The following is a 27,900-nucleotide window of genomic DNA, read 5'->3' as shown; positions in this document are numbered from 1 at the left end:
AACAGGTGGCAGTATCCAAAAATGAAATATACACAAACAATTGATCAGCTGCAACCAACCTTGTGACAATCGCCTGTAGCCTAGGAAATTTGAAAAAGTGAAACGAAAAATTAAGGGAACATTTTCATTTTCTTACAGAAAATGTTGGTACAGTATTGAAATCAGCAAACCACCACTTACCCATAGTTAACATTTTCTTTGACGTCCACCTCCCTATAATTTTTCAAAAGAGAAAAAAAAATTCATGAACTATTTAGCCATCTTTGTATGTCACAAAACAATCAAGCTATCAACATGATGATCCAAATATTCAATAGTTAGGATTTGCTGCGATATGTTACTTCGCTCTTGCAATGATTAAGGGCTTAAAAATTGCTGACATTTTCCAAGTTAAATTTAATGGCTCAACATACAAAGATTACTAAGGAGAAAAAGTTATGTCCTATATCAATCTGGTTAGACAGAACTGTTCCTCTTGAATTTCCCGAATGAATCGGATGATCACTTTTTCAGCACTCAATTCATTATAGTTTTATGAATTCTGTTCAACTCTGCTGCACACAAGTAAAAGGTTAAACTAACTATTTAAGGAGAGTACAAGTGCCTAGCAAAATGGGGCACTGTTCTTGACAGGGTCTCTGCTGAGTACTACTTCAATACTGTAAAATAATAACCTGACTATTTGTAGGTTTAAGAGGACAGGTTTTACACAATGTTAAAACCCAGGCTGAAATTATTGATCCAGGCTTTGACTACGTAGATATTTAAGAATCTGTAATACCGGCGTTGTAGTTAACCTGTTGTTAATATTAGGGACAACATGTACTGGTTACGTGTGAAAGTTTTTCAGAATCAAATAGAGGGGCATGAATCAGTTGTTCATGTTGTGCACCGTGTCAGTACCCGTCCTGGGCCGGGAAACCTAATGATCCAACCAGCGGACCAAATTTGGTGATGAATCCTGGTCACATGCCACTTGAGGAATGTTGCAGATATGCTAAGATGAGAATCAAATAAAAGCAGGTTACAGAATGACTGATGTTAGCTTTTACTGTATATAGGGAGTTACTGTTCTGCAACCACCTGCAGAATTGGGTGCATGGTCCCTTTCATGGTGAAAATGTGGAAAAGGAATTATATTTAATTCCAGGGCAAATCTGCACCTAACAACCAACCAGTTTCATTTGCCCCTCTTATGTTTTCATTTCCTCCACAGTCAAACTAGCTGCAACCAAGGTTTGGCAAATGCATTCTTGTATGGGGTGTGTGTGTGTGTGTGGTGTCTACACACACCAGGGCTTACCCTTTAGTTCCTGCAGAACTTATGCCTTAAGGTTTTTAAATTATTTTCTAGTCCATATGACTTAAAAAAGACCCAGAAAACCAACTCCTAAAGGTAACTGGTGTCATATTGCCTGCCGGAGTCTACAGCCAGCCAGCCAGAAACACTGGAGAGCCGTGAACTGCTTCCAGTCCCCAAAGCAGGGTGCTGACTGATGTTTCCATCACTCCCACTTAGTTTTACCTCACAAAAATCCTGCAGGTTTGATGTTTCAGACATTTCCCATTCCCAAAATCTTCCCACTCTGCAAGTCCTGACTGCATGTAGGTTAAGTCTTCTGGTTGGTGACCTATCAAATGATTAATCAAGGGCTGGCTAAGATGTCAGAGGCTGATCTAGTGCCATGCCAACCATGATTGCTGCCCTTAGACTTACAGTGAGCATTAACCCAGTCAAGATGGTGTCACTGCTGCTCTGGTGATGCAGGGTATTTGTTGTGTACACACACGATATTCACTTTTTAGTGTATATTTGAGTTGTGTAAATACCAAAAGGAACACAAATCACTAGCCCAAACTAACATGACAAATGCAACATGCAAGAAGACAATCAAATTGGCATATCAGGCTCTGAAGAAACAAGAGCAAAGTACTCTGAAGGAATAAAGTTAAAAAAGCATAGAAGGAAAACTGGTTTTGAACTAGGACCAAGCTGAGGCGTGCCAAGTAACAGTAGGGCCTATAAGTTTTTGTTGGCATGTTTCTGATGTTGTTACATACATTTGGCTAATCTTCAGAGGGCTGTGTATTTCTACACAATTGGACTGAAAGGTAAACTGCAAACAGACATTCAGGGATTACTTCCCACTCATCTACTCCAAAAAGCAAGGATACATGCACAAAGCCACATCTTACGCTGGATCTCGGACATCTCTAGTGATGCGATAATTCCAGTCCCGGAAAAATTCATTCTCTTTGTCGAATTCACGTTCGTCTTCTCCAATGGTCACCGTAAACCGCTTCTCCTCAAAATCAGGCTCTTGTTCTTTTCTCATTGTTGCCTTTTTTAATACCTGTCACAAGGCACAATGAAAAGCTTTTTAAGGAAGCAACAATTTTGAGGCATGGAGGGCAAAGTTCAGCTTACTAATGGCACATCAGCACTAGTGAGGGATCTGCTTCCTAATTAACCTGTCCCTCTTCTGTTCAATTCTCATGAACAGTTAGGGTTTGGGTATCTACTTGAAACAAAACATGTAATATGTCATTATCCTGTTAGCTCACAAAGATGAATCAGAAAGCTTTACCTCTTTAGCATGCCGGAGTCCTCTCTCCCAGGCACTTTCTGTTGGAGGGTCTGGAGGGGGTGGGGGCAAAATTTCATCAACTACAGGCGCACCCTGTTAGAAAAATGAGAAGGAAAGGGAAAAAGACACAGGCTGATATTAGAATTGGAAAATGGTGCTTTGTGAACGTTAGCGAATATCCAGGCGAAACATCGGTAGGGCACACTTGAAAAGTTATTAGCATTTACTAGAAGTTGTAAAAAGGGCCTTCTTAAGAATTATGCATCCCAGAAGAACATTTGATTTTGCTAAGTTAACAGCCCAAATAAAACAAATCCTTCAACGCCTGCAATGTATCTGCAGATCTAAACAAGCAAAAAATGCAGAAGCGACAAATGCAAACCGGTGTGTTCATACCCAAGGGTTTGCTGGCATCAGTGGGTGAGGGCCAATGGGAGGAGCGCCGTTGGGTGAGAAAGGGTCTGGTTTGGAGATCAAGGAGTAGTTCCCTTTATCGTTCACACCAGGATGGATAAACCTACAGTTCATTCCCCAAGTACAGTGACCTGTGAAAAAGCACAGAAATCTCATTAAAATGCTGTACAGAATAGTCAAACACCTGGAAGCTCTGGTATCTTGTTCAGCTCCAGAACTATCTGAAGTCTTCCAGGAGAGAACATCTCTGATTTTCAGAGCCATGACCTTTCTGCTCCCCACATTGGTCCACCGTCACTTACTTTCAGGGCACCCCGCAAAGCCTTGTTGCCTGGGCTTTCCCTGCGAGATGAATTCAGTTGGGATCATGTGAGAGCAAAAACCCAAGACACTTACTCTGGTAGGGTGGGAGGGCTGTTTATGTGGGTAGTGATCCAGAGAGTTGTGTGTGCACTTTTATAAGTAAAAAGTGCATAGAGCATAGTTAGGAACTTTTATAGCTCAAAACTAAATAACCGAGCAAGAAGTTTAAAGGCATCAGTCTGAGTTAAATACACAGTCTGGTGATAGGGAGGAAAAATATAACCCAAGCGCGTCTAATAGCTGATTCTGCACAGGAGCAGGAGAAACATTCTCAGGGGGCCAGAGACAAAGTTTCACATCGGCTCCTCTGAAAGTCCACTTACGATGCTTCAGTGGATTAGGTGAAGTTATCGTACCCATGGGGAACTCAGGTGTTTGTAATGGGATATGGGCTACTTCCGGGTCTGAGTTTAGCTCAGGTTAGTAGGTAACAGAACTTGCTTTTCCCTTTAGCTGCTCACATGAAATCATTTGATGGACCTTCAGTAGAGATCCTAATAGGTGTCTGTGTCACACAACCACTGCTATAACTGCAACCTTGATTGGCAGTCTCAGCATCAGCGATGAAAAGTTAACAGAACACAGAAATTTAACCACATTCTCACCCCTAAAGGTGGCCCCTCCAAGTCAAGGTGGAGACACATTGGCAGGACAACACACAAAGGAAAGTTACTGTGACACTGTCTGTGTTGTATCAATTCTGTGCTAACGGGGAATTCGGTCTCCAAGGCTGTCCATTGCCAGGACACTAAGTTAACTGTGAGCTTTATATGTGATCAAAGATAACACTGAGTAAGTTAACCTGAGTCATTTGGTACTTTCATGTTTTCTAAGAGGGTTAGTGTGCCCCCTTCAGGAACTTTATAAAACTGACTTCACTCATTAAGAGAGGATAATATATTTGAATATTTCCAGTAGGGCTGTCAAGCGATTAAAAAAATTAATTGTGTTTAATCACACTGTTAAACAATAGAATACCATTTATTTAAATATTTTGGATGTTTTCTACATTTTCAAATATATTGATTTCAATTACAACACAAAATACAAAGTGTACAGTACTCACTTTATATTTATTTTTGATTACAAGTATTTGCACTGTAAAAAAAACAAAAGAAATAGTATTTTTCAATTCACCTAACACAAGTACTGTAGTGCAATCTCTTTATCATGAAAATTGAACTTACAAATGCAGAATTATGTACAAGAGAAGCGGCATTCAAAAATAAAACCATGTAAAATTTTAGAGCCTGCAAATCCACTCAGTCCTTCTTCTTGTTCAGCCAATCGCTTAGACAAACAAGTTAATTTACATTTGCAGGAGATAATGCTTCTTGTTTACGTCACCTGAAAGTGAGAACAGGCTTTCTCATGGCACTGTTGTAGCTGGCGTCGCAAGATATTTATGTGCCAGATGTGCTGAAGATTCACTTATCCCTTCATGCTTCAGCCACCACTCCAGGGGACATGCGTCCATGTTGATGACGGGTTCTGCTTGATAACAATCCAAAGTAGTGTGGACTGACGCACGTTCATTTTCATTATCTGAGTTAGATGCCACCAGCGGAAGGTTAATTTTCCTTTTTTGTGGTTCAGGTTCTGTAGTTTCCACATTGGAGTGTTGCTCTTTTAAGACGTCTGAAAGCATGCTCTATACCTCGTCCATCTCACATTTTGGAAGGCGTTTCAGATTCTTAAACCTTGGGTCGGCTGCTGTAGCTATCTTTAGAAATCTCACATTGGTATCTTCTTTGCGTTTTGTCAAATCTGCAGTGAAAGTGTTCTTAAAACGAACAACATGTGCTGGGTCATCATCCAAGACTGCTAGAACATGAAATATATGGCAGAATGCAGGTAAAACAGAGCAGGAAACATACAATTCTCCCCCGCAGCAGTTCAGCCACAAATTTAATTAACGCTTTTTTTTTAAACAAGCGTCATCAGCATACAAATGTTTAGCATATCTGGCACGTAAATACCGTGCAATGCCGGCTACAAAAGTGCCATGCGAACATCTGTTCTCACTTTCAGAGGACATTGTAAACAAGAAGGGAGCAGCATTATCTCCTGTAAATGTAAACAAACTTGTTTGTCTTAGTGACTGGCTGAACAAGAAGTAGGACTGAGTGGACTTGTAGGCACTGAAGTTTTACATGGTTTTGTTTTTGAGTGCAGTTATGTAACAAAAAAAATCTACATTTGTAAATAACACTTTCACGACAAAGAGATTGCACTACAGTACTTGTGTGAGGTGAATTGAAAAATACTATTTCTTTTATCATTTTTACAGAGCAAATATTTGTAATAAAAAATACACACTTTGATTTCAATTACAACACAGAATACAATATGTATGAAAATGTAGAAAAACATCCAAAATATTTCATACATTTCAATTGGTATTCGATTGTTTAACAGTGCGATTGAAACTGCCATTAATCGTGATTAATTTTTTTAATCACAATTAATTTTTTAATCGCGATTAATTTTTTTTAGTTAATCACGTGAGTTAACTGTGATTAATTGACAGCTCTAATCTCCAGTAAAGGTGTAAAGGGTTTGAAAGTTGAATGCTAGGACTATTAATAAGAATCTACACAGACCATTTTTTATTTCTTATTGAAATATGTCAAGTGCAAGACTTACTCCTGGCAAGTAAGAGGCCCTTGTGCATGTGGTAGAATAGCTACAAATTAGGTGTTCCACTAGGATAGGTTATAAACATACATTATTTCACAGAATCAGTTATATTTATCAAAATGGACTGATGTGGCCACATGACATGACACTTAGCAATTAATTCCTCAGAAAGAGCGGAGACTAGAATTTGAGCATCAGAGGTCCCACAATGATGCTTTTAGCTTGGCTCCTGGATGGCAATATTCCTATAGACCTCCTGTACCGGGGAAGACAGAGATGAAATCAAGGTCACCTAAACAAAGCTGAAACCAAAGGATTGTATCTTTGGCAAAAGAGCTTGACGTGATTCAATCTGAACTTTTCACACGCTGAGATAAGGGACTGGTGATCACAATAATTCTGTGACGCATTGGGATGTAATATGATTGAACAACACTAAGAATGAAGAAATAAACAACCCCACCCAGGGAAAACTCACCTGGTTCAAACAGAGGAACACACCCCTTCCAGCGATATCACTACCAAACTCATGACAGGAAACAAACAATTAGATACAGGAAGCCACTCAATAAAACAGGCGAGCGACACTTAATGCTCAGCTCTTGGAAAAATCCTAAACAAATCCCTCTGTAGTCGTTGTTCAACACAGCAGTGAAAGCAAGTCTTCCCACTCCCCCCTTTCTAGCTTTATTTTAGTTAGTTTATTTCATTTATAATTTCTATTAAAACAAAAGCATTTGGGTGAACACAACTTTAAGGGGAAGTTGAAGGAACTCAGTCTAATATGGTCCATATTAAATTCAGTTAAAAACAAGGCTTTACAAAACCAAGTCTCCACATGTTTTGAAGAAATTCCATGGAAACAGATTTTTTTTTTTTAAACATTCTCCACAGTCTTTGCAACAATGTGCTAGCATACGAGACCTTGAAAGTGAAACTGGTTAGTTTATTTCCACTGATCAAGATGGAGAAAATGCAAAACGCGAACAGAAAGCACAAACAGGTTAGTTTTTAAACCTTTGTTTTACGAATCTCAGGTGTTGTGTGTAACAAAGGCAAGAACATTTGTTGAGTAAAATATGATTTTTCACTCAATAGCACTCCTCTTTAATCCCAGTCCATAAAGACCTAAGTAAGTAAAATCCATTTATTCACATCTGAATATTGGTGACATTGTAGCAGAGTTTTTGGACGCCTTCGATCTATAGCTAGCTTTGAACACTCAGCGGCTGAACTCTGATTGATCTGCCACAAATAATTTATCCATCTACTCGCTGGTCATCCTCTACTATGATAATCTGCCACTTTTGAGGTTACTTCCATCTCTGCGCCTGATGGGACCAATGTGCATAAGTTTGTGCCTATTGATTTCTGACAGCAGGGTCTGCTGGTCTCCAATAATATTTCTAATATAAGCATGTGTCTTTTTTTTTTCCCCCCATTCAGGAGATATGCAAGAGTCTTTGTCAGCACCACATCTCAAAGGCTTGAATTTTCTTCTTGTCAGCAGAATTAGTTTCCCACAATTCACATCCATAAGTCACTATGGAAAAAATAAGCTGTTCACCAATAGAACCTTTGTACATGTTGAGATACCACAGTGTTTCCAAACTTTTGTAAGGGAGGCCATTGCTGATGAGCCATTCCTAGTCATGTTCTGATTTCTTTGGAACAGCCGCCTTGGTTGGTATGCATGAGCCCAGAAAATTACTCTGCGGCCTCTACAACCTGACGTAATCGTACTGTCCGAGTATTCTGTTTCTGTTAATCATGTCCATGTGCATGCATTTCATTTTCACCTCATTCAGGGATAGTCAAACAGACACCAACATATGGTGCCTTCCCTCAGTGGCTGTAGCAATGAGCACTGCTATCCGAGGCTGGTTAAAAGGTGTCTGTTAACGAAATCCCAGCTCCTTCCACTTTGTCAAAACCTTCCAGGGCTTGTCTCGTAACTAATTCTGCACACATGTTGAAAAGGCTTGGGGACAGAATAATCCCTCGTCTCACCCAGTGGAAAAGCAGTTGCTATCACCTGCTGCTGTTTGCACCGTGGTCTGTTACTGACAGTGGAGACTTGTGATGAGTTCAGGGAGATGTTTTGGAATCCACAGGTCTGCCAGGGTCCTCCAAAGACAGTCACATCAGAAGGTATCAATGGTTTTGAGTAGTCAATGAAATACATGATCAATAGGTGATTAAACTCCTTGCATTTTTCAATGATATAATGGATAAGAACATAAGATTGGCCATACTGGGTCAGACCAAAAGTCCATCTAGCCCAGTATCCTGTCTTCCGGCAGTGGCCAAAGCCTGGTGCCCAAGAAGGAATGAACAGAACAGGTAGTCAAGTGATCCATGCCCTGTTGCTCATTCCCAGCTTCTGGCAAACAGAGGCTAGAGACACCATCCCTGCCCATCCTGGCTAATAGCGATTGATGGACCTATCCTCCAGGAACTTAACTAGTTCTTTTTGAATCCTGTGATAATTTGGCCTTCACAACGTCCTCTGGCAAGGAGTTCCACAGACTGTGCGTTGTATGAAAAAACATTTCTTTTTGTTTTAAACCTTCTGCCTATTCATTTCATTGGGTGACCCCCTAGTTCTTGTGTTATGAGAAGGAGTAAACAACACTCCCTTATTTACTTTCTCCACACCAGTCATGATTTTATAGACCTCTCTCATATCTCCCCTTAGTCGTCTCTTTTCCAAGCTGAAAAGTCCCAGTCGTATTAATCGCTCCTCATAAGGAAGCTGCTCATTTTTGTTGCCCTTTTCTGAACCTTTTCCCATTCCAATACAGTATAACTTTTTTGAGATGGGGCGACCACATCTGCAAGCAGTATTCAAGATATGGGCGTACCATGGATTTATAGAGGCAATACGATATTTTCTGTTTTATTATCTATCCCTTTCTTAATGATTTCTAACATTGTTCGCTTTTTTGACAGCCGTTGCACATTGAGTGGATGTTCTCAGAGAACTATCCACAATGACTCCAAGATCTTTCTTGAGTGGAAATTTAGACCCCACCTAATTTAGACCCTATCATTTTATATGTGATGCTCGTGATCTGATCATGTGTGCCTCGTCCCTCTCTGAAACCGGCTTGTTATAGTGGTTTCTGTTTCTACCATTCCTTCATTCAATCCTAGATTACACAGAGCAGAATTTCGCCCGGGTGCGATAATAGGGAGATAATATGATTGTTACTACACTCTGTTATGTCTTCTTTCTCTGATAAAAGCAGAAAGATTTCATTCGGCCAGTCATATGGTCAGTTTCTAATCATCCATACATCACTGCAAATTTTCCACATGAGATCAATATGTGGTCATCAATCTCTTTTAACAATTATGCTGATACATTATCTACCCCCAGTGTTTTACCAGGCTTCTTTTTTTTTTTTTTTTTTTTTTTTAAATATAATAGCATGCACTACTTCCTGTAGCAGGATTCATGGCTCCCGTTCCACACTCTCTTTTCCGCTGTCCTGTATTTTACGTGGCTCCAATGAGGCTTACAGATTGTCACAGTAATCCCTCCACCATCGTTTAGTGTTATCACCTTCAGTGAGGACTCTGCCATTATGATCTGTTATCATGAAGACCATAAAGACCTAAAATTTCATTAATCCAGATTGTATTGTATCACATAATTTAATAGGGCTCACACTTTTGATGTTCTACACTGAGGGAAAAAGCTTCTCTTCCTAGACTATGCTAGTAGCCTACTCAGTCTGAATCCAGTGTTTTGTGCTAAAAGGGACACCACCATTCCTCACCTAATCAATCGATTCCGATGCTACGTCTGCCTTTAACACTGGGCTTCTTTGGAACTCTTTATGGACAGTTTCTAAAAATGTTCTGCATTTCAGAACAGTACATTTACACGCAACACACTGCTTGGTAGAAAAGGCAGACACTATTAGTCAAATGCAATACAGAGCAGATCTGTGTTGGTGGAGCTGAGAGGAAAGGAACATGACACACCAAGTTAACATTTACAGCAAAATGCAACATTATTTCTAGCCTTGTCTTCAATAAAAGACATTTCAATAAATGTCTCAAAGGAAGAAGTGGAATCCTATTGTTTGAGATTTATAGAAGTAACCTGGATACTGGAGTGCAGGGAACAATTCTGTTAAAGCAGGGCATGAACTAGACAAGAACAAATGAGTATTTTCCATCTCTAATTTGTACAAAATGTAATATTTTAAAAACATTTTAAGCAATATTTGATTATTAAGAGGATGTCTGAAAATAATTTTATTTCAAGGTGTGGTAAGTCATCCTTTATTTGAGGAATTCTGCACTTAAGACAGAACAATTTTTACATATTTTGCATGTTGGCCTTGCGTAAAATCAGCACTTGGCCACCATGGAAAAGAAAGGTGATACTGAGTGATGTCTGGGACAACATGCCTCATGTGACTAGTAGTATAACAGTTGCACAACTGAACAAGAGAAGCCACAGAGTGCTCGATTCACTCCCTCTGCTGTAGTATATTGTTACCTTTCATGAAGAATCGGCAGGTGGGACGCGGCCTCACTTTCCTATCACTAGGATCTTTAACTTCTCCCTCCTCCAAATCATCATCCTGCAAGGCAAAGAAGGACAGATGCTTAAAAGAGTCAAGTCATCATGAAAACCACAGACTCTTTCACAGTAAAATCAAAGCCAGCAACTCCAAAGTTACTGGGAATGTGTGTCGTGGGGCAACTGGGAACATAACAGTGGGATATGCACTGTGGACCTTCCCATGCCTAAGAAAGGGTAGGGAGGGTATTAATTCTAGTGTTCCAGGGGAGACTGGAAATCCTGCAAGAATCAAGAGCTTCTTAGTACCTAGACAAGGCTTCAGATTCTAAGATGCACCCATTTTCCATGTTTTAAAATAGTTTTAGTTAAACTGGGGCAAACCCAAGTGGATACTCTGAAATCAACTGATTTATCTTGAGTCCCTCCTTTGGTTTATCAATTTAAAAATGCACGTTTAATTACAATGCTATGACTCTTGTATACAGACCAGCCCGAAAGAGTGACTGGTGAGGAAAGCTGAGACAGATGTTGGGAACCTACCTATTAAGTTCTGGAGGACAACTGCTGTGTTATAACACCCATTTGAATATGCCTCTTTATCATGTGTAGTGACAGAATCTCTTGAACAGCCTTTCAGGGAGGAAGTTAGGTCTGTTGTTTTCATAGTCCCCTGTTGCAGCAGTTAAATCACACTCCCTTCTCCACCATTCCTACCCTTTTATTTTTTAACACTGCTCAAGAGTTCAGTGTTGACTCACAAACCAGCATGGCTTATAATGGAACTTGGCATAAACTGAGAGCCATGATACAGCACAGGGAGAAACTCAGGAAGAAGGAGCGTGTAGAAGCTCTCTAAATTGCCTTCAAGATTAGTCATCCTGGAAGATTAGACATCAAAATATGATTTATGAAAAGAAATGTATGTCCACAGAATAAAACAAGTGTAGCTTCACAGAGCAGGCCTTTGCTTTTGTTCTCAAAGGAAACCCTTTCGGAAAAAGCTTTCAGCCACTTGGATTTGTCAGGTCAAAGGGAGGTTTTTTTTAAAAGGGGTCCAGTGGAGAGAAAATATGCATGTGACAAACGACATCAAAGGCAGTAGGGGCAAGAATGACAGCTGTTCCGACTAAGGGTATGTCTACAATGCAGCTGTGAGCATGCTTCCCAGCTTGGGCAAATGGACATGTGCTGGCTCTCCTCAAGGTAGCATGCTAAAAATAACAGCGTAGCCAGCAGTTGCATGGGCAGTGGCTCAGGCTAAGCCACTTGCTCACAAACACATCTGGACATCCTGAGTATATACTCCATCAACAAGCCCAAGCTGCTGCCCATGCGACCCCTGGCTACACTGCTATTTGTAGCATGCTAGCTCAAGCAGAGCTAGTGTGTGTCTGTCTACCCATTCTGGGAAGCACAGTGTAGATGTGCAGTGTAGATGTACCCAAAAAGGTGCAAGAACCTCATCTTGCCTCTCTCAGCTTCTCTACCTCAGAGATGCAAATATTTCCCTACTGTCTGTGGAACACATCTTAATAGAGAGAGTGTCTTGTGGACACCTTCCCTCTCACTGGCAATTGTGACATCCCTGTAGCAACTACAGTGATTACATCCATGGAAAAGTTATATGAAGAAAGCATTTTATGTATTTTTATCAACGTAATAGCTGGAAACTAGGAGAAATGTCCACTTGGCTCTGGATAACCTAGCTCTCCAGGGACCCACTGTTTAATATCTCTTTCACTATATTCCTTCCAAGATTCTCTTGGGCCAGAGCTTTTTAAAAATGCCTGCAAATGTGTACATATTTAAATCTCGTGCTAGTTTTTCTTCCCCATCAAGCTAAAAATGTCTGCAAACAGCATAAATTGCAGACAAATTAACATCTCCCCCCAAAAAAGATGGGTCTTGCATTCAACATAATGTGAATGGTAGAGCCAGCTTAACGCAGCTCCTTTCAATAGAACTGTGTGAAATCTTTGATAACCTGGTGCTTGAACAAAAGAGTATTTAATTCTGTGCGGTCTAACGAGAATCAGACAGCTGGGATCTTCATTATAAGCTAATGTATGAAAGCCATTCAGAGTGCAAATTCATCTTGCATATTAGTGTGGACAGCATTCCCAGGAACCCCTAGCAATTGGGAGTAATGCTTTAGTATGAACAACGAGGAGTCTGGTGGCACCTTAAAGACTAACAGATTTATTTGGTTTCAGAGTAACAGCCGTGTTAGTCTGTATTCGCAAAAAGAAAAGGAGTAATTGTGGCACCTTAGAGACTAACCAATTTATTTGAGCATGAGCTTTCGTGTAGCTCACGAAAGCTCATAAATTGGTTAGTCTCTAAGGTGCCACAAGTACTCCTTTTCTTTTTTAGATTTATTTGGGCATAAGCTTTCGTGGGTAAAAAATCCACTTCTTCAGATGCATGGAGTGAAAATTACAGATGCAGGCATAAATATACTGACACCTGAAGAGAAGGGAATTACCTACAGGTGGAGAACCAGTGTTAAGAAGGCCATTTCAGCCAGGGTGGATGCGGTCCACTCCCAATAATTGATGAGGAAGTGTCAATACCAACAGAGGGAAAATTGCTTTTGTAGTGAGCCAGTCGCTTTAGTGTTGTATCAAGATGCATGTTAAAGTTATTCTGAAATGATTTTAGGGATCCACTAAATTTAAATTGCTTGGGTTCTCCCACCACAAGGATTTCAGGTAACACAGATGTGTCTAATCCAGGGGTGGGCAATAATTTTTGCAGGGGGATCACTCCAATGATTTTGGTAAGTCATCATGTGCCGTACATTTCTACCATATTAATGGAGCGGGTGTGGGGTCTGGGATGGAGTTTGGGTGCAGGAGGGGGCTCCGGGCTGGTGCAGCATGTTGGGGTTCAGGAGAGGGTGACGGGTGTGGACTCTGGGAGGGAGTTTGGTGCAGGAGGGGGCTCCAGGCTGGGGCAGGGGTTGGGGTGCAGGAGAGGCTGTGGGGTTTGGGAGGCAGTTTGGGTGCAGGAGGGAATTCTGACCTGGGGTAGGGGGTTGGGGTCCAGGAGGGGGTGCAAGGTGTAGGCTCTGGCCGGGAGGCGCTTACCAAAGGCAGCTCCCAGCCGGCGATACTGCAGGGCTCAGGCAGGCTGCGTGCATGCCATGGCCCCACCCACTTCCAGAATCGGCTGCGGCAGGCTGCTGCTGGCACGTCTCTGCATGCCCCTTGGGGGGAGGAGAACAGTGGGTCTCTGTTCGCTCCCTGCGCCCACAAGCACCACCCCCGCAGCACCTATTGGCCAGTTTCCGGCCAATGGGAGCTTTGAGGATGGTGCTGGGGGTGGGGGCAGCGCATGGAGCTGCTTCCCCCTCCCGCCAGGGGCACGCAGAGACACGCTAGCAGCAGCTGGCCGCTTCCAGGAGCGGCGTGAGGTCACAACAGGCAGACAGCCTGCCTGAGCGCCCCGCTACGCCACGGGACTTTTAGCCGCCCAGAGATCACGAGGGGGCAGCCAAAGAGCCTGGTGGGCCAGACAGAAATGTTCGATGGGCCGGATCCAGCCCGTGGGCCGTATTTTGCCCACCCCATGTCTAACCTGTATTGAAATTGAGTCAGAACGTTTGAGTCATTTGAAAATATAGAATGTATTTTATCAGATCACCTTCCACAGTGAGCAGAACATAAGAGGAAACTTGTGATCCTGACCACTGAGTTAGCCAAAGCATCATGTGATTAAACATGAAAACAGGTGGTCAATGCAGGACAGATCAATTTTGTTACTGTATTCTACCTACAAGATTTAGGACACACTTCTACTGGATTACAAAAGGACTTGAGGTTTCTTTGAAAAAGCCCTAATAAGCTAAATCCTCTGTCATTCACCCCAGTTTCCTTAACGTTTTACCACAGTAGAGGTAGTTCAGCCAGACATCAATGCATAATTTGGGTTCTACGCTAACTTCAGCCAACGCCGGTCTACTACAGTTTCCACTCAGCTATGAACCTCTTTTAGAAAACGGCACTGCCAGCTGCAGCCCAACTGGGAAAGAAACTGAAATGACAGACGATTATTTTGCACGTCTCCTCCAATTAACTTCCTCTCCCTTAATCGTCAGTGAAGAACCTCTTACTTTTCTACCCTGCCCTCCTAGCTCTCAGATTTGGGTAACCTTCCTTGGCTGAGTAGGACTAGAAATGACTCCTCCCCAAAGCCATTGCTTCCTTGCTTGATTATCGAGAGTTGCTGCAGTGACAAACTTTCCCTGCCCAGTTGCACCTCTTGCATGGGGAACAAGAAACAGAGCCAAGAAATTGCACTTGGATCTCTGACATAGAGGAATTAATGCTAACCACTTGGCTTTTATATTTTAAATGCTGTCTTACATTCCCAATAGTCAGAGTGAAGTGTGGTCGAAACTCAAGACTGGGAGCCCATAGGAAGGGTTCTAGTCCCTGATCTGTGGTACTGAGAAAGTCATTTCACCACCAACTCATTCTCCTCCACCTGTAAAATGGCACTAATATTGCACACGGTGACTGATGAGTGCTGCTATACAGCAATCCAGGCACAAAGTACTAAGTAAGCACTACTGACCACAATTCCTAATGGGATCAGTCACTTTGCCTTTCTGAGTACAAACTCGGATAGGTCACCACAGGAAGTGTGAATCACAAAAATGTCAGACAACAACTTACTTCGATTGTCAGCTCTTTTTGTTATGTGTTTATACAGTGCCTAGCACAATGGGGTCCTGACCCATGACTAGGGTTTTAAGGCACTATTGCATATAAACAATACAATCTATTTTAAGCACATGGGTTTGCCACACATGCCAGACATCCCATCCGCAGGAGCCATTAGAGCCTGGTAGGTTAACAATGTACAAGTGATGACATAGCTTGTAAGCGCCTAGCATGTGGCTGGCTAACTAGGTGCTAGCATTACCCAAAAGTCCTTTGTGAGCAAAGGTAGAAAGCTGAAGCTCTGGAGACCCTGTGCACTGATCAGGACCAAGTTTACTTGAGATCTTTACAGATGTTGTGCGCAACAGGGTTTTCCAGAGTACACAGCAACGGAAGTCACAATTAAGTACACAGCAGACCTTCCTTTTCAGAAGTGTGCACCTCATATATATGCTGGGGCATAACCTGAGGGATGGGCAGTGATGGACAGTTTGAGAGCCCACAGTAGTTATAGGCCATAAATTAGACCCAAAAAAAGCTACTGAAGATATTCACATCAAATATGACAGATGTTCAGGGCACGACAGCCTAAGAGCCAGCTAATTTTGAATCCAAGGGCAGAACAACAGATTTCCCCAACCCACAGAGGCTTGTTGAATTCTGTCCCCCGTCTAAGGATAACTCAAACTTACATCAATCTCGCCATCATCAATTTCTCCATCATCTTCCTCTTTCTTCTTCTCTTTGAGAGGATCCTGGCCATCCTTTTCATCATCGCTTTTACTGTTGGATTTCTTCTCATCCTCAGGTGCATCGTCTCCCTTCTCCTCCTCCTCGTCATCCTCACCCCCCACCTTCTCGGCCTCATCCTCTGGAACAGCTGCACTTGGCTCCTCGGGAACTTCCTCATCATAGTCCAATTCATGCTCATCCAGTTCCCGGGTGACAGAGGATGCTTCGTCTCCAAGGTCATTTGTCCGGTCTTCCTCCTCCCTGAGACACGGGGAGCTCTTCAGCTCCCTGCTCTGCTCATTACTGTCAGAGTCCTGGGACTTGGTTTCACTTAAGTGGTCCTCCTCATCCGAGTGGTTCTCCTCTTCGCCCTGACTCAGTCCCCTGACTGCATCCTCCTCTTCCTCTTCCTCCAGAATGTTGCCATGACCCTCTCCATCCAGTTCCCGATCTGAGCCACTCTCTTTCAGGATTTCGTCGTCTGAGAGTTGCTGGTCCTCCTCCTCGGGAGAGCAGGGGTGTTGCTCAGGACTGTCGGAAACATCCATCAGTACTTGGTAGTCTGCTAAGGGCAAACACAGTACGTTTAGCATGTGGAACAAAAACCTTGTCCTCATAAAATACAGGAATACAGCTTGTATCTTTCTACTGGAGGAGGTGTTGCCTGAATGTATGGTCTCAGCTTACTCCACAGAACAAAAGAAGTTTAAATATCCAAACAGCTTAAATTGTTTATTTCAGTATTGTCCCAGACTGACTAGTTAAATGGGATGCTACACCTTGCACATGCACAGATACAATCTTGGATAAGGATTTCACCTGCTTTTCCAAGCTACACAGGGTCAGGCCAAATCACTACTTGGATAGGCGACTTCCCCAAAAAATTCCAGATGCTGCATGAAACAGTGTGGTACTCTTCCCTAGTGGAAAATACTTCACTAGAACCTCAGCATGGTGATATGCCGCAGCTTTAGGATGACATGTAAAATACAAGACCTAACCAGACATGGTTAAAGATCCAAGATAATCACATTCTGTCCACAAAGTAATTCCCCTCTCATTTCAACTGCGTAAGTCATTTTTCACATCTCCTTCTAAAAGCGGCAGACAGCACTGCTGGTGTAAAATGGCTGCTGCGTTCCACCCCAGAGGTAGCTGTATTTCATCAAGAGGTTGGTGAGCGCTGTACAAACAGGGTCTGATTTCAGAAGTGTTCAGTTCCCAAAAATCTATCTGAAGTAAATGGGAGCAATGGATGGTGCAGCTCCTCCGATTACAAGCTGTGTTCCAGGTTATGAACTTTGGCAAAAGCAGCTATATATACTAGCCAGAGCAAAGACAAAACAAAAATTGTATGTGTGTGTGACTGATTTAAATTATTAAGAAATTTTGAATATAGTTAAATTTAGAATGCAAAACTATGACTAAGCACCCCCCTCTCTACATAGTAACACTGTATCTAAAATATCTTTAAGTAAACATTTCTATTTCAAATATGTCCATGTGCTCTATCGTGTCTTTTTTGTGTGGTCCATAAGAACATTTAAAAATTAGGTCTCTGCTTATGATAGAAAAGATAAGTACAGTAATGACAAGAGGCAAGGCAGAAGGTATTTCAGAAGTAATACATCAAACGCATTTGTGTTCCACAAAGGAGAAGGCTGACTTTATAGTGGACTGGACAGCCCAGGGAACTGGTAATGAGGTATAAGTCCTCTGACCTCCAAGTACAGTTGTTACCATCTGATAGCTGTTTGGTACTCTATGCAGTTACCTTAACCCTCAGAACAAAGTACATATCACCAGACAGATCACAATAACTGGCACCAGTTGGCAGTCTCAGAAGAAGCCAAGGACTGAATGGGCATGGGTCTAAACAGGGTATAGAGGTTACTCCTCCAGAACGCTGGAGAGGCAAACTAATGGTGTAGCATGGGGAAGTGTGTACTGTAGTTCTCCGTCCTGTACCTATGGGATGATTAAACAGAGGCCTTCAATTCCCAGCACTGTCAATCTGACGCTCTTCCAAAGTACTCAATTCACCATTAATTTTTTTAAAATATATATATATATATATATATATATATGTACACACACACACACGCACACATAGTCTGACTTGTCTTTGTGAAAGTGTTCTGTAATCATGGAGGTTTGGGAGGGCAGGAGGCAGAGTTTAGACGTCAAGAGGAGAACTGGTACTGGGCTTGTTAAGGTAGCTTTATGGCTGAAAGAAAAATCATGGGATTGAAATCAGTTTTATTAAATTCCTCTCACAGACCGATTCCATCCCCCAAAATATGTATCATGCTTCACTCAATTGAGTCTTCTCCATTATAGATCCCTGAAAGCTTGTTCACTTTGTGGAACAACTGCAGTTGAGAGCTGCATAAAGTGCCAGACTTTCACTGATTACATTTAAACTCTTTAGATGAAAGATGCTACATATACAAAATATTATATTAAACCAGGCAGAAGGGAGCTTCTCTAAGGAGACCACCCATGTCTCCTTCAAACAGTTTGTATCCATTAATTCTACTCCTGTGTGAAAAAAGAGTTACCACCAGCAGTCAGCTGAGCAGTATTTTCTCCTCTCCTGATCCACAACTAGCTCACTCACTCTTCCCTACTGAGTTTCTTTGACCCAGACTGTAGCAAAAAAGGCTGCCATTTACCTTAGGAGTAGGCAATAGACTATGACAGGGGCACGCTAGGTCTCCAGTGATCAAACATACTGCCATGAAATCTAAATAGATTTTAAGACGGAAAAAAGCAACAACAACAACAACAAGTCTCAGAATTTTAAACACCAGATCCTGGCTGATTATTATGGAATTTGGGATCTCAGCTCTGAAATGGGACAGGAAGGGTGTTACAGGCAACATGGGTTAGTAGTTAGAGCCCAGGGTAGGAAACCAGGAACTCTGGAATTCCAATCCTTGCTACTGATTTGCTGTGTTGGCTTGGGCACGTTGCTTAGCTTGGGTTTCTCAGTTTACTCATCTGTTAAAAACAGGAACAAGAGAGGCTTAATTTTCTCCCACTTTTGTTTTTGTGCCTTCTTCCAGCAGCCCCCCCTGTCCTGCATGGATCGCTGTCACCCCCAGTCAGCCCAGTTTACCACTGAGATTATGGTAAAGACACATTTTAGCCCTAATAGTAGCTTCTAGTGTTTCTCAGCACACAGAGCTTCCTCAAATGACCAACTTTGTGATTTTATTAAGAAATTAAAAGATCAATAATAACATAGCTAATTTCTTCCTGCTAATTGCAGCTCTGGGCAGTTAAGTACATTATGGGGCAGATTTCAAATAAATTGTGCCTTTAAAAACATTTAAAGGTTGATGCTGAACTCAAATGTCAGTCACAAATTGTTACTTTCTATAAGAACAGTTCTATGACCATTTTAATTATCTAACTGCCTTCGAAATTACCCTTTCCAGCACATGCATGGCAATTTACTTACAATTTGTTACATCTCACATAAAAGGTCAACATTAACAAGCCTGGAGAAATGTACAAACTGTCAAGCAAAGATGAGTTAGGGGAATTTATTTGTTTTCTGACCTACTGCAAATAAGTTGTTTAAAAAGAGGATGCAGATTAGGGGATGTGAAGGGAGTGGGAGAAAATGTGCTTGTGCTCATTTTATCAATTTAGCTGCCGAGTATAAACGTTCACCTCTGCTGGCTGTTACTAAAACTACAACAGGAACACAGTCTAGTCCTGGTACATCTCTCTCCTCTGTTGAGCTCCACTAAGAAGTGATGGAAGGACAAATGTATATAAAACCAGTGCTATCTTTAATGATCACATTCACAAAGGCGACTGTTCATGTTAGTTCATTACACATTTCCTGCTTCCCAGCAACAGCACTGAAAGTTTCCCCATACCGATCCTCAGCAACAGGCCTCAGACCTCCTCTGTTGGGTCATTTCTAAAGCTACTTTGATGAGGCAGCGCACATGGGAAGCTTGCACTGCCTGCTGTTACGTGGATACGCAGAGGGCGCTCGGTTCAGCCAGCTGGTCAATCTCCATGGCCATCACTCTGCCTCAGTTCACCAGTACAGTAGAAAAACTACGCCAAGACGAAGGAATGCTGTGATTATTATGCTACAAGCAACTATGTGGAAATCAAGAAAACCCACCGTAAGAATCACAAGGTGGAACTAGAACCAGGAAAAAAAGTGGGGAGATAAAATGGTGTGACAATTTTTTTTCTAACATGGGGACAGCAGTGGCCACCATTCTCCTTGTAGGCCACTAACTGTTGTTCTTTCAGTGAAAGGAAGGCTAGTGAAAATCCCAGCCCAATTTTTATTCCAAGAAGTTTAGACTGACAGCATTTACCACCTTACCACAGCAATCAATCAGTCCTGCCCTGGCCGGCGTGGAGATGCCTAGGCCCCAGAAGACACACTTGTCTCTGAGGTCTCAGATTCCCCAAACAGGTCCAGAGGACTGGAGGGAAAGCAAGCGAGGAAGCTGTGTTAACACCACAACAGCTTTATTTGGAGCACTATTTCAGAAGTATGATAGGACAGGAAGAGACGCATTGTGACTGCCTGAGAGCCTTGCTGATATAGTGAAGGTGAACTAAACAAATCTGTTCAAAGAAAAGGAATAACTCTGACCTACAAAATTGGCCCCACTTATACCGGGTTAAAGGCAAATTTGTGAGAAATACAAATGGATTTTTTTTTTTTTTTTTTTTTGAGAACTACCAATCCACATATAATGCTACAGGACTTATAACCTAGAGTTACGTGGCAATAAACCAATTAATAAACACTACCTTCAATTGACAGCACTTCAAAACCACTTTATAATTTATGGGTGGGGCCACCTCTGTTTAAGGTTGCCTGACTTTTTCCAATAGAAAACCCTGTTTTCAGTTGCCTGTAACTTTGCCAAACTTTAACCTGAATCAGTTCCTGAACCAGGCTGGGTTTTTTTTTTCTTCTGAAAGTTTCATCTAAAACATTTCAGTTGTTTCTGAGAATGGGATTATAGAAAAATGTTGGTTTCACTCAAGTTAAAAAAATGCCTTCATGCATTGGATCTGGGATTTTAAATTTGGCAGACAAGGTTGTACCTTTTGCTGTCCTCATGAAAATTCACCTACATTTGGCCACGTTATAAGCCTTTGAAAAAAATCTAGTTCACATATGCTCAGTTGAGACTTGCTAGACTTTGGTAGCTAAATTCTCCTAAGATTCTGCCTTTACTGAGCATTCTGCATCCCTTCACAGATTCTACATGACTGGATTGTGCGTGTTATCCCCACAGAGCAACTGAACGTGTTCCTTCGCAAGGCTGCAGGAGCTGAGCAGGACCTTCCCTGCAATTGCACCTCCCTTGCTGCCAACGGTCGTGACACCAGAACTGAAAGCAGGGAGACTGTCCCTCCTGTGCTTTCAAAGCCTCTGCTTTCCTCCCTCCACGCCACGCAACATAAAGGAGGAAACCGGCTGACCTGACTGCAGAAGGGTGAAGTCAAAAGTGTGACACTAATGTAGGGTCCCCAATTTGAGATGCCAAGGATCTGCCTATTCAGAGCAGAGCTCCCAGTGACCTTAGCTGCAACTGTGAGTGCTCAGCATTTCCGCAACTTTGACCCTAAGTGTCTCTTGTTGGGTACCCAGAAAACGAGGAACACACAATGGCTACTTATGGAAACTTTGGTTTAAGTGAGTTGCCTATCACATAGGAATTCTGTGGCAGAGGCAGGGATAGAATCCAATTCGCTACAGTGACATTCTTCTTTTCCTGCAATCCCCTGCCTCATTCACTATACATGTTCCAGATCTGTGACACAGGAGGCAGGGGTGCTAAAGACAAAAAGCCTCATTCACTACACAGTCCTGATTCATCCCCAGAGCGGGCCCATCCTGTGCACACTGAATGAGGCAGATATCCTGAGGAAAGAAAACAGAACGTGATCATAAAAGACTTGACTTTAGCAAAGCTTTTGACATGGTCTCCCACAGTATTCTTGTCAGCAAGTTAAGGAAGTATGGGCTGGATGAATGCACTATAAAGTGGGTAGAAAGTTGGCTAGATTGTTGGGCTCAACGGGTAGTGATCAATGGCTCCATGTCTAGTTGGCAGCCGGTGTCAAGTGGAGTGCCCCAGGGGTCGGTTTTGTTCAATATCTTCATAAATGATCTGGAGGATGGTGTGGATTGCACTCTCAGCAAATTTGCGGATGATACTAAACTAGAGGAGTGGTAGATACGCTGGAGGGCAGGGATAGGATACAGAGGGACCTAGACAAATTGGAGGATTGGGCCAAAAGAAATCTGATGAGGTTCAATAAGGATAAGTGCAGGGTCCTGCACTTAGGATGGAAGAATCCAATGCACAGCTACAGACTAGTGACCGAATGGCTAGGCAGCAGTTCTGCGGAAAAGGACCTAGGGGTGACAGTGGACGAGAAGCTGGATATGAGTCAGCAGTGTGCCCTTGTTGCCAAGAAGGCCAATGGCATTTTGGGATGTATAAGTAGGGGCATAGCGAGCAGATCGAGGGACGTGATTGTTCCCCTCTATTCGACATTGGTGAGGCCTCATCTGGAGTACTGTGTCCAGTTTTGGGCCCCATACTACAAGAAGGATGTGGATAAATTGGAGAGAGTCCAGCGAAAGGCAACAAAAATGATTAGGGGTCTGGAACACATGACTTATGAGGAGAGGCTGAGGGAACTGGGATTGTTTAGTCTGCAGAAGAGAAGAACGAGGGGGGATTTGATAGCTGCTTTCAACTACCTGAGAGGTGGTTCCAGAGAAGATGGTTCTAGACTATTCTCAGTGGTAGAAGAGGACAGGACAAGGAGTAATGGTCTCAAGTTGCAGTGGGGGAGGTTTAGGTTGGACATTAGGAAAAACTTTTTCACTAGGAGGGCGGTGAAACACTGGAATGCATTACCTAGGGAGGTGGTAGAATCTCCTTCCTTAGAAGTTTTTAAGGTCAGGCTTGACAAAGCCCTGGCTGGGATGATTTAATTGGGGATTGGTCCTGCTTTGAGCAGGGGGTTGGACTAGATGACCTCCTGAGGTCCCTTCCAACCCTGATATTCTATGATTCTATGACTATAAAAGACTATCATAACGCAGATGCATGACATGGCAAAATGAAGGTTGCACAGACAACCTGAGTTCTGGCATTTCCTAACTTTTGAGTGTTTGACTTTGCAAACTCAGTTTGTTTTAATGTAGGTTTTTGGATGTAAATATGAACTAATCCTCATGCCATCACTGCCAGGTATTTAAGTTATCCTCATTTTTACAGTACATAAAATGGATCTGCTTACTGAGGAGAGGTGAAAAGGGCAGCCTGTTCATATTTATCCCTCTTCGGGTTTTGTTAAAATAAACTTGTACCAAACCAAAGACCAATAAAAATGTTCTTAAAAGAACCCAAAAAACAAAACGCATTTTAACAGGTTTTTTTAAATACAAAAGTATTCTTCTGCACTTTTGCAAGTTAAACAAGACAGCATTGGAGCTATGCATGAGAAATTTCACAATGAAATTTGGAAATGGAAACAAATGCAATAAAAAACAGCTTAACTAATTAAGAGATTTTAAAAATTATTTCCATTTTTATCAGTCAAAGTACTGTTCATAATATAAGAACGTTATTTTTTGAAACATAATTTTTAACCTGAGAAGCACTCTTTGACTTGCCCAAGGCAAAGAGCCTAGATGAGAACTCAGGAATTCCAAGCTTCTGGTCCTGTGCTCAAGACTATGTTCAACTTCTATTGTTTGGAAAAGTAACATTGTCGAAAGAGAGACAAGGCAGGTGCAGTAATATCTTCTATTGGACCAACTTCTGTTGGTGACAGAGACATGCTTTCGAGCTTACAAGAGTTCAATTTGTCCCTCTCACCAACAAAAGTTGGTCCAATAAAAGATATTACCTCATCCACCTTGTCTCTCTAATATCCTGGGACCTGAATACAACACTGAATATTGTTGTAAATTTTGATGCAAGAGACTATCTACCACAAGGGCAAGGATACCTGGATGGTAAGATAGATCAGAATACCCAAGGGGACTGTGTGTGACTTCATGGTTAGGTTATTATGGTGCCTGAGGAGTTTACACTTAATAAATGGTTGGGGAAAACTGAGTATAGAATTCTCATCCAATTTGGGGTTTGTGACCCACTTCTTAACAGTCTGCCCTGAGGTTAGTACTCATGTTCTTGAGTTACTGCAGCACAGTTTGACAAGTACACTGAACAGAGGGGCTGGATTCTAACTAACACTGTTGCCCTCATTGTGTGGAGTTAACAAGTGTATAAGGGAAATAGTTTAGACAGAAATACATATGGGAAACAGTTTACAGAGAAAATAAAAGCAATGGAATTTAAGGTAGCTTAGTATTCTGGGCTCAGGGCCCTTGCCAATGCCTTTTACAAGAAATAGTGCTAAATTCTGTCCTCTCTTGCTCTATGTATATCTCAGTGAAATCAACAGGAGCTGTGCACATGACCCTAAGGGCAGAATTTATCCAGTTTTAACAAAGATGTTTTAAATGGCTGGAGATGTATGTTTCTTATTTGGACAAGCAGTCTTAAAATAGGTGTTAATCAAAATCTGTCGCTAGAGCTCTTTCTGCAGAAGGAAAATTCCACTATTTGAGCGTATTGGACAGAAACTGGTTAAAAGGCACAACTATTTAAGTAGTATATTCAATTAAATCTACAGAAAGTTAAGCTCTGCCTACAATAGCAAACTGACCAGTTGCTGAAAACAATCTGTTAGCAGTAAGTCCACTGAACTGGTGCTGAAAACAGTAACTTGTTGTCATCAGGTCTGAAGAATGCTTCTTTCTGTAACCATGCTGAAAATGATTTTGTCCTAGATACACTAAAATCTATTTATGCAAAGGTTTGAAAAATCCAGTCTCCCAGGACTAATAGAAAAGCTTTCTTGGGCAAATGTCATCAATTTCCACAAAACCTAAGCTTTCATTGAAGAAAAAAAAAAAAGGGGGTTAACCATCATGATTGAAAAGAAAATCGTCCAAACATGAACAAAGTATGAGCCCATGAAGTAATTCTTCCCTCAGCTCCAGCATCTCTGCAACTGCTCAGGCTCTCTGAACTACAGCAAAGTGGAAACTGATTAGAGTATTGTCAATTTCAACATTGCAACAGGTCAACAGGTCAATTTCATTTTGTGGACTTCAGAGAGCTCTGAGCAACAGAGGCAGGCCCTGGAGAAAAGGACACCTTATAACACAGAAGTTGAGTGAGAAACAATTAGAAGACACCCCTCCTCAGTACAGCTAGGAGGTTGTGAGAGAGGTAGCCCCCTAGCTGCTGAAACAATTGTTAGGGTTCTCCTTTAGTTTACCTCTCCCATAACCTTGTAGCTGCTACTGTTGGACCATGCAAAGCTTTTCTATTATCTGTAATCTGTGGAATTCCCACTATTGGCACATTAGTCTAACTACAGAGAATAAATGAATTTTTTTAGCTTAACAAGTACATTATTCATTAATAATTCGGTTTCAGAGTTAAACTGCTTTAAAATAAGTTGAGTGAGATGGTTAAGGGTTTGTTTACACTAGGAAAAGATCTTAACCTCTTTCCACACTCTGGACAAACCCTATAAAGATCAGGAGAAAGAATTCATACATTTGCCCTAGTTCATGCTACTGCTGGAATAGTGCTAGTAACAATTGTTTTTTGAAACAGTTGAACCACTGCTGACAGATTTGTCTGAAAATCAAGTCAGTGAGCAACTGCAGCACAATTCCGAGGAAAAAAACCCTGTCCACACTGCTCAGGGAACTCAACCGAGAAACCGGAGTTTTGAAATATAGCTGCTGATAACATGGTTACAGCTATACCATGGAGAGGCTTTAGTGTTACTGTTTCACTGTGCAGATGAAACAACCCAACAGGGCACAGATATCTATATTGCAAAGACTACCTTTCTAAACAAAAGGGTTAGAGCATCTAATTTATGAGTTCAATAACACAACACCTATATTCCTAATATGCAAAACTCATTCTAAAACAAATCCACATATGCAATGTCACTAGAAGCGACAAGAGAAAAACAAGTTTAGATGTAAAACATTATGCATTAAAAGCATAGAGAGCAGCATCTGGATTTCCAGAGTGCATGTTTTCCAGACAGCCCTGAAGGGTTTTCATCAGTAAAACTTTTCCGGTTGCCTCTCTTAAGGGCACTTTGCATCTATCCACAATTCTGAACAAACTGTCCAGTTTAAATAATCCATCATCTCCCCATATATTTACCAGTGGGCATACTGGCTCAGACCCTCACCTTCTCCAGATACCACCTGCACCTAGCCACTTGGGGCAGCTCACCGTACAGCTGGGGTTCTCAACCAGGAGTCCGGGGCTCCCTGGGAAGAAGAGGCGGGGGGCGAGCAGGTTTCGGGGGGGCCACCAAGCAGGGCCCGCATTAGACTTGCTGGGGGCCAGGGTAGAAAGCCAAAGCCCCACGGTATGGAGCTCAAGCCCGGAGCCCTGAGCCCTGCCACCCAAAGCTAAAGCCAACGCCTGAGCCATGTAGTTTTTCGGGGCTGCAGGCAAATATCCTGCCTGCTACCTCTTAACTCTGGCCCTGGCTTTTTTCTGCAGAAAACCAGTGACTGTGGCACAGGGGAGCTGTGGAGTTTTTACAGCACGTTGGGGCAGGCTGGGGGGTGTGTGGGGGGTTCAGAGAGAAAAAAGTTGAGAACCCCAGACACGCAGCACAGCCCTGCCCTGACCCGCCACTGCCCACCCACGGTGAGAGCTGCCTGCGACCCCACCCTAGGCCGGCCCTGCTGCAGCCCCCCAATGCCCCATCCCTCTCCACCTCGCCCCCCACGCCCACCCCCGAGCCCGTTCACCCCGCAGGCCCCCGCTTCTCCACACAGCTTCCTCCCTTCGACCCCGGCCTGGGCAGGGGGACCAGATCCGCTCCGCTGTCCCCCGCCCGTGCGGGAGGAGGGGCCCCCCCCATTGCCGCCCGGCTCCCAGCGCGGGGGGCAGAGCCCCCCTGCGGCCCCCACCTCAGGTCAGGCTCCCCCCAGCCCCTCCGGCGCCCCCACCATCCCCACGTGGGGTCAGGCCCTCGCCCCGCCCTCCATCCTGGGAGTCGGGCCCGCCCCGCGCCGAGGGCCCAGCCCCTCCCGCTGCCCGGGGCCGGAGCCCGGCGCGGCCCCCCCCAGGCGCCCGGCTCCCTGGGGCCCCCCCCGGCGGCTAGGCCGCCCCGCGGCTGCTCACCTGGGCGGGGGCGGGCGGCTCGCGCGGGGCGGGGGCGGGGGGGCGGCAGCGCCTCGGAGGCGGGTGGGGGAGGCGGCTCCGGCTCTCAGCGCGGGCGGCGCGGGACGGGGCCTCTACTCGCGGCGGCGGCGCAGGGCGGCCATTGTGTGACATCATCGGAACGCGACAGCCTCCCGGAGCGGGGCCGCCCCGCCCGCACCCGGCCGGACTTAAAGGGCCAGCGGCACCAGGCCGCGGAGGGCTGTGTGCGCCGCAAGCTGGGAGGGGGGTATGTGTGGAGGGGGGTGTCAGGCTGTGTGTTTATGTGCTGGGGGGCAGGCAGGCAGTGTGTGTGTAGCAGGCTGGGTGGGTGGGCAGTGTGTGTGTGTAGCAGGCTGGGGGGGCGGGCAGTGTGTGTGTGTGTGTGTGTAGCAGGCTGGGGGGGTGGGCAGTGTGTGTGTGTCTGTGTGTAGCAGGCTGGGGGACGGGCAGTGTGTGTGTGTGTGTGTGTGTAGCAGGCTGGGGGGGCGGGCAGTGTGTGTGTGTAGCAGGCTGGGGGACGGGCAGTGTGTGTGTGTGTGTGTAGCAGGCTGGGGGGGCGGGCAGTGTGTGTGTGTGTGTGTAGCAGGCTGGGGGGGGCGGGCAGTGTGTGTGTGTGTAGCAGGCTGGGGGGACGGGCAGTGTGTGTGTGTGTGTAGCAGGCTGGGGGGGGC

At 43.5% G+C, this 27,900-nt stretch overlaps 1 protein-coding gene across 5 annotated transcripts in view; it reads right to left on the bottom strand.

Moving 5' to 3' along the window:
- The window catches only part of ZC3H18 (zinc finger CCCH-type containing 18), a 60,520-nt gene extending 33,291 nt beyond the window's left edge, over positions 1 to 27,229 (bottom strand). For 2 of the 5 annotated variants that reach the window (XM_077830892.1, XM_077830897.1), the window contains exons 1-7: positions 27,209 to 27,225; positions 15,908 to 16,512; positions 10,522 to 10,606; positions 2,985 to 3,133; positions 2,589 to 2,681; positions 2,197 to 2,354; positions 181 to 213 (exon numbers count right to left, since the gene is read on the bottom strand). In XM_077830892.1, coding sequence (XP_077687018.1) covers positions 181 to 213; positions 2,197 to 2,354; positions 2,589 to 2,681; positions 2,985 to 3,133; positions 10,522 to 10,606; positions 15,908 to 16,495 — 1,106 coding nt within the window. In that variant the 5' untranslated portion in view covers positions 16,496 to 16,512; positions 27,209 to 27,225. Of the gene's footprint in view, positions 1 to 180; positions 214 to 2,196; positions 2,355 to 2,588; positions 2,682 to 2,984; positions 3,134 to 10,521; positions 10,607 to 15,907; positions 16,513 to 27,208 lie in introns of all 5 variants that reach the window. The other 3 variants (XM_077830893.1, XM_077830895.1, XM_077830896.1) reach the window with 3 other exon arrangements.
- Positions 27,230 to 27,900: the final 671 nt, after the last annotated feature.

Source organism: Eretmochelys imbricata, chromosome 12, assembly GCF_965152235.1.
Source record: "Eretmochelys imbricata isolate rEreImb1 chromosome 12, rEreImb1.hap1, whole genome shotgun sequence".
NCBI classification, from domain to species: Eukaryota; Metazoa; Chordata; order Testudines; family Cheloniidae; genus Eretmochelys; species Eretmochelys imbricata.
This window is presented reverse-complemented; position numbering and strand designations above follow the sequence as displayed.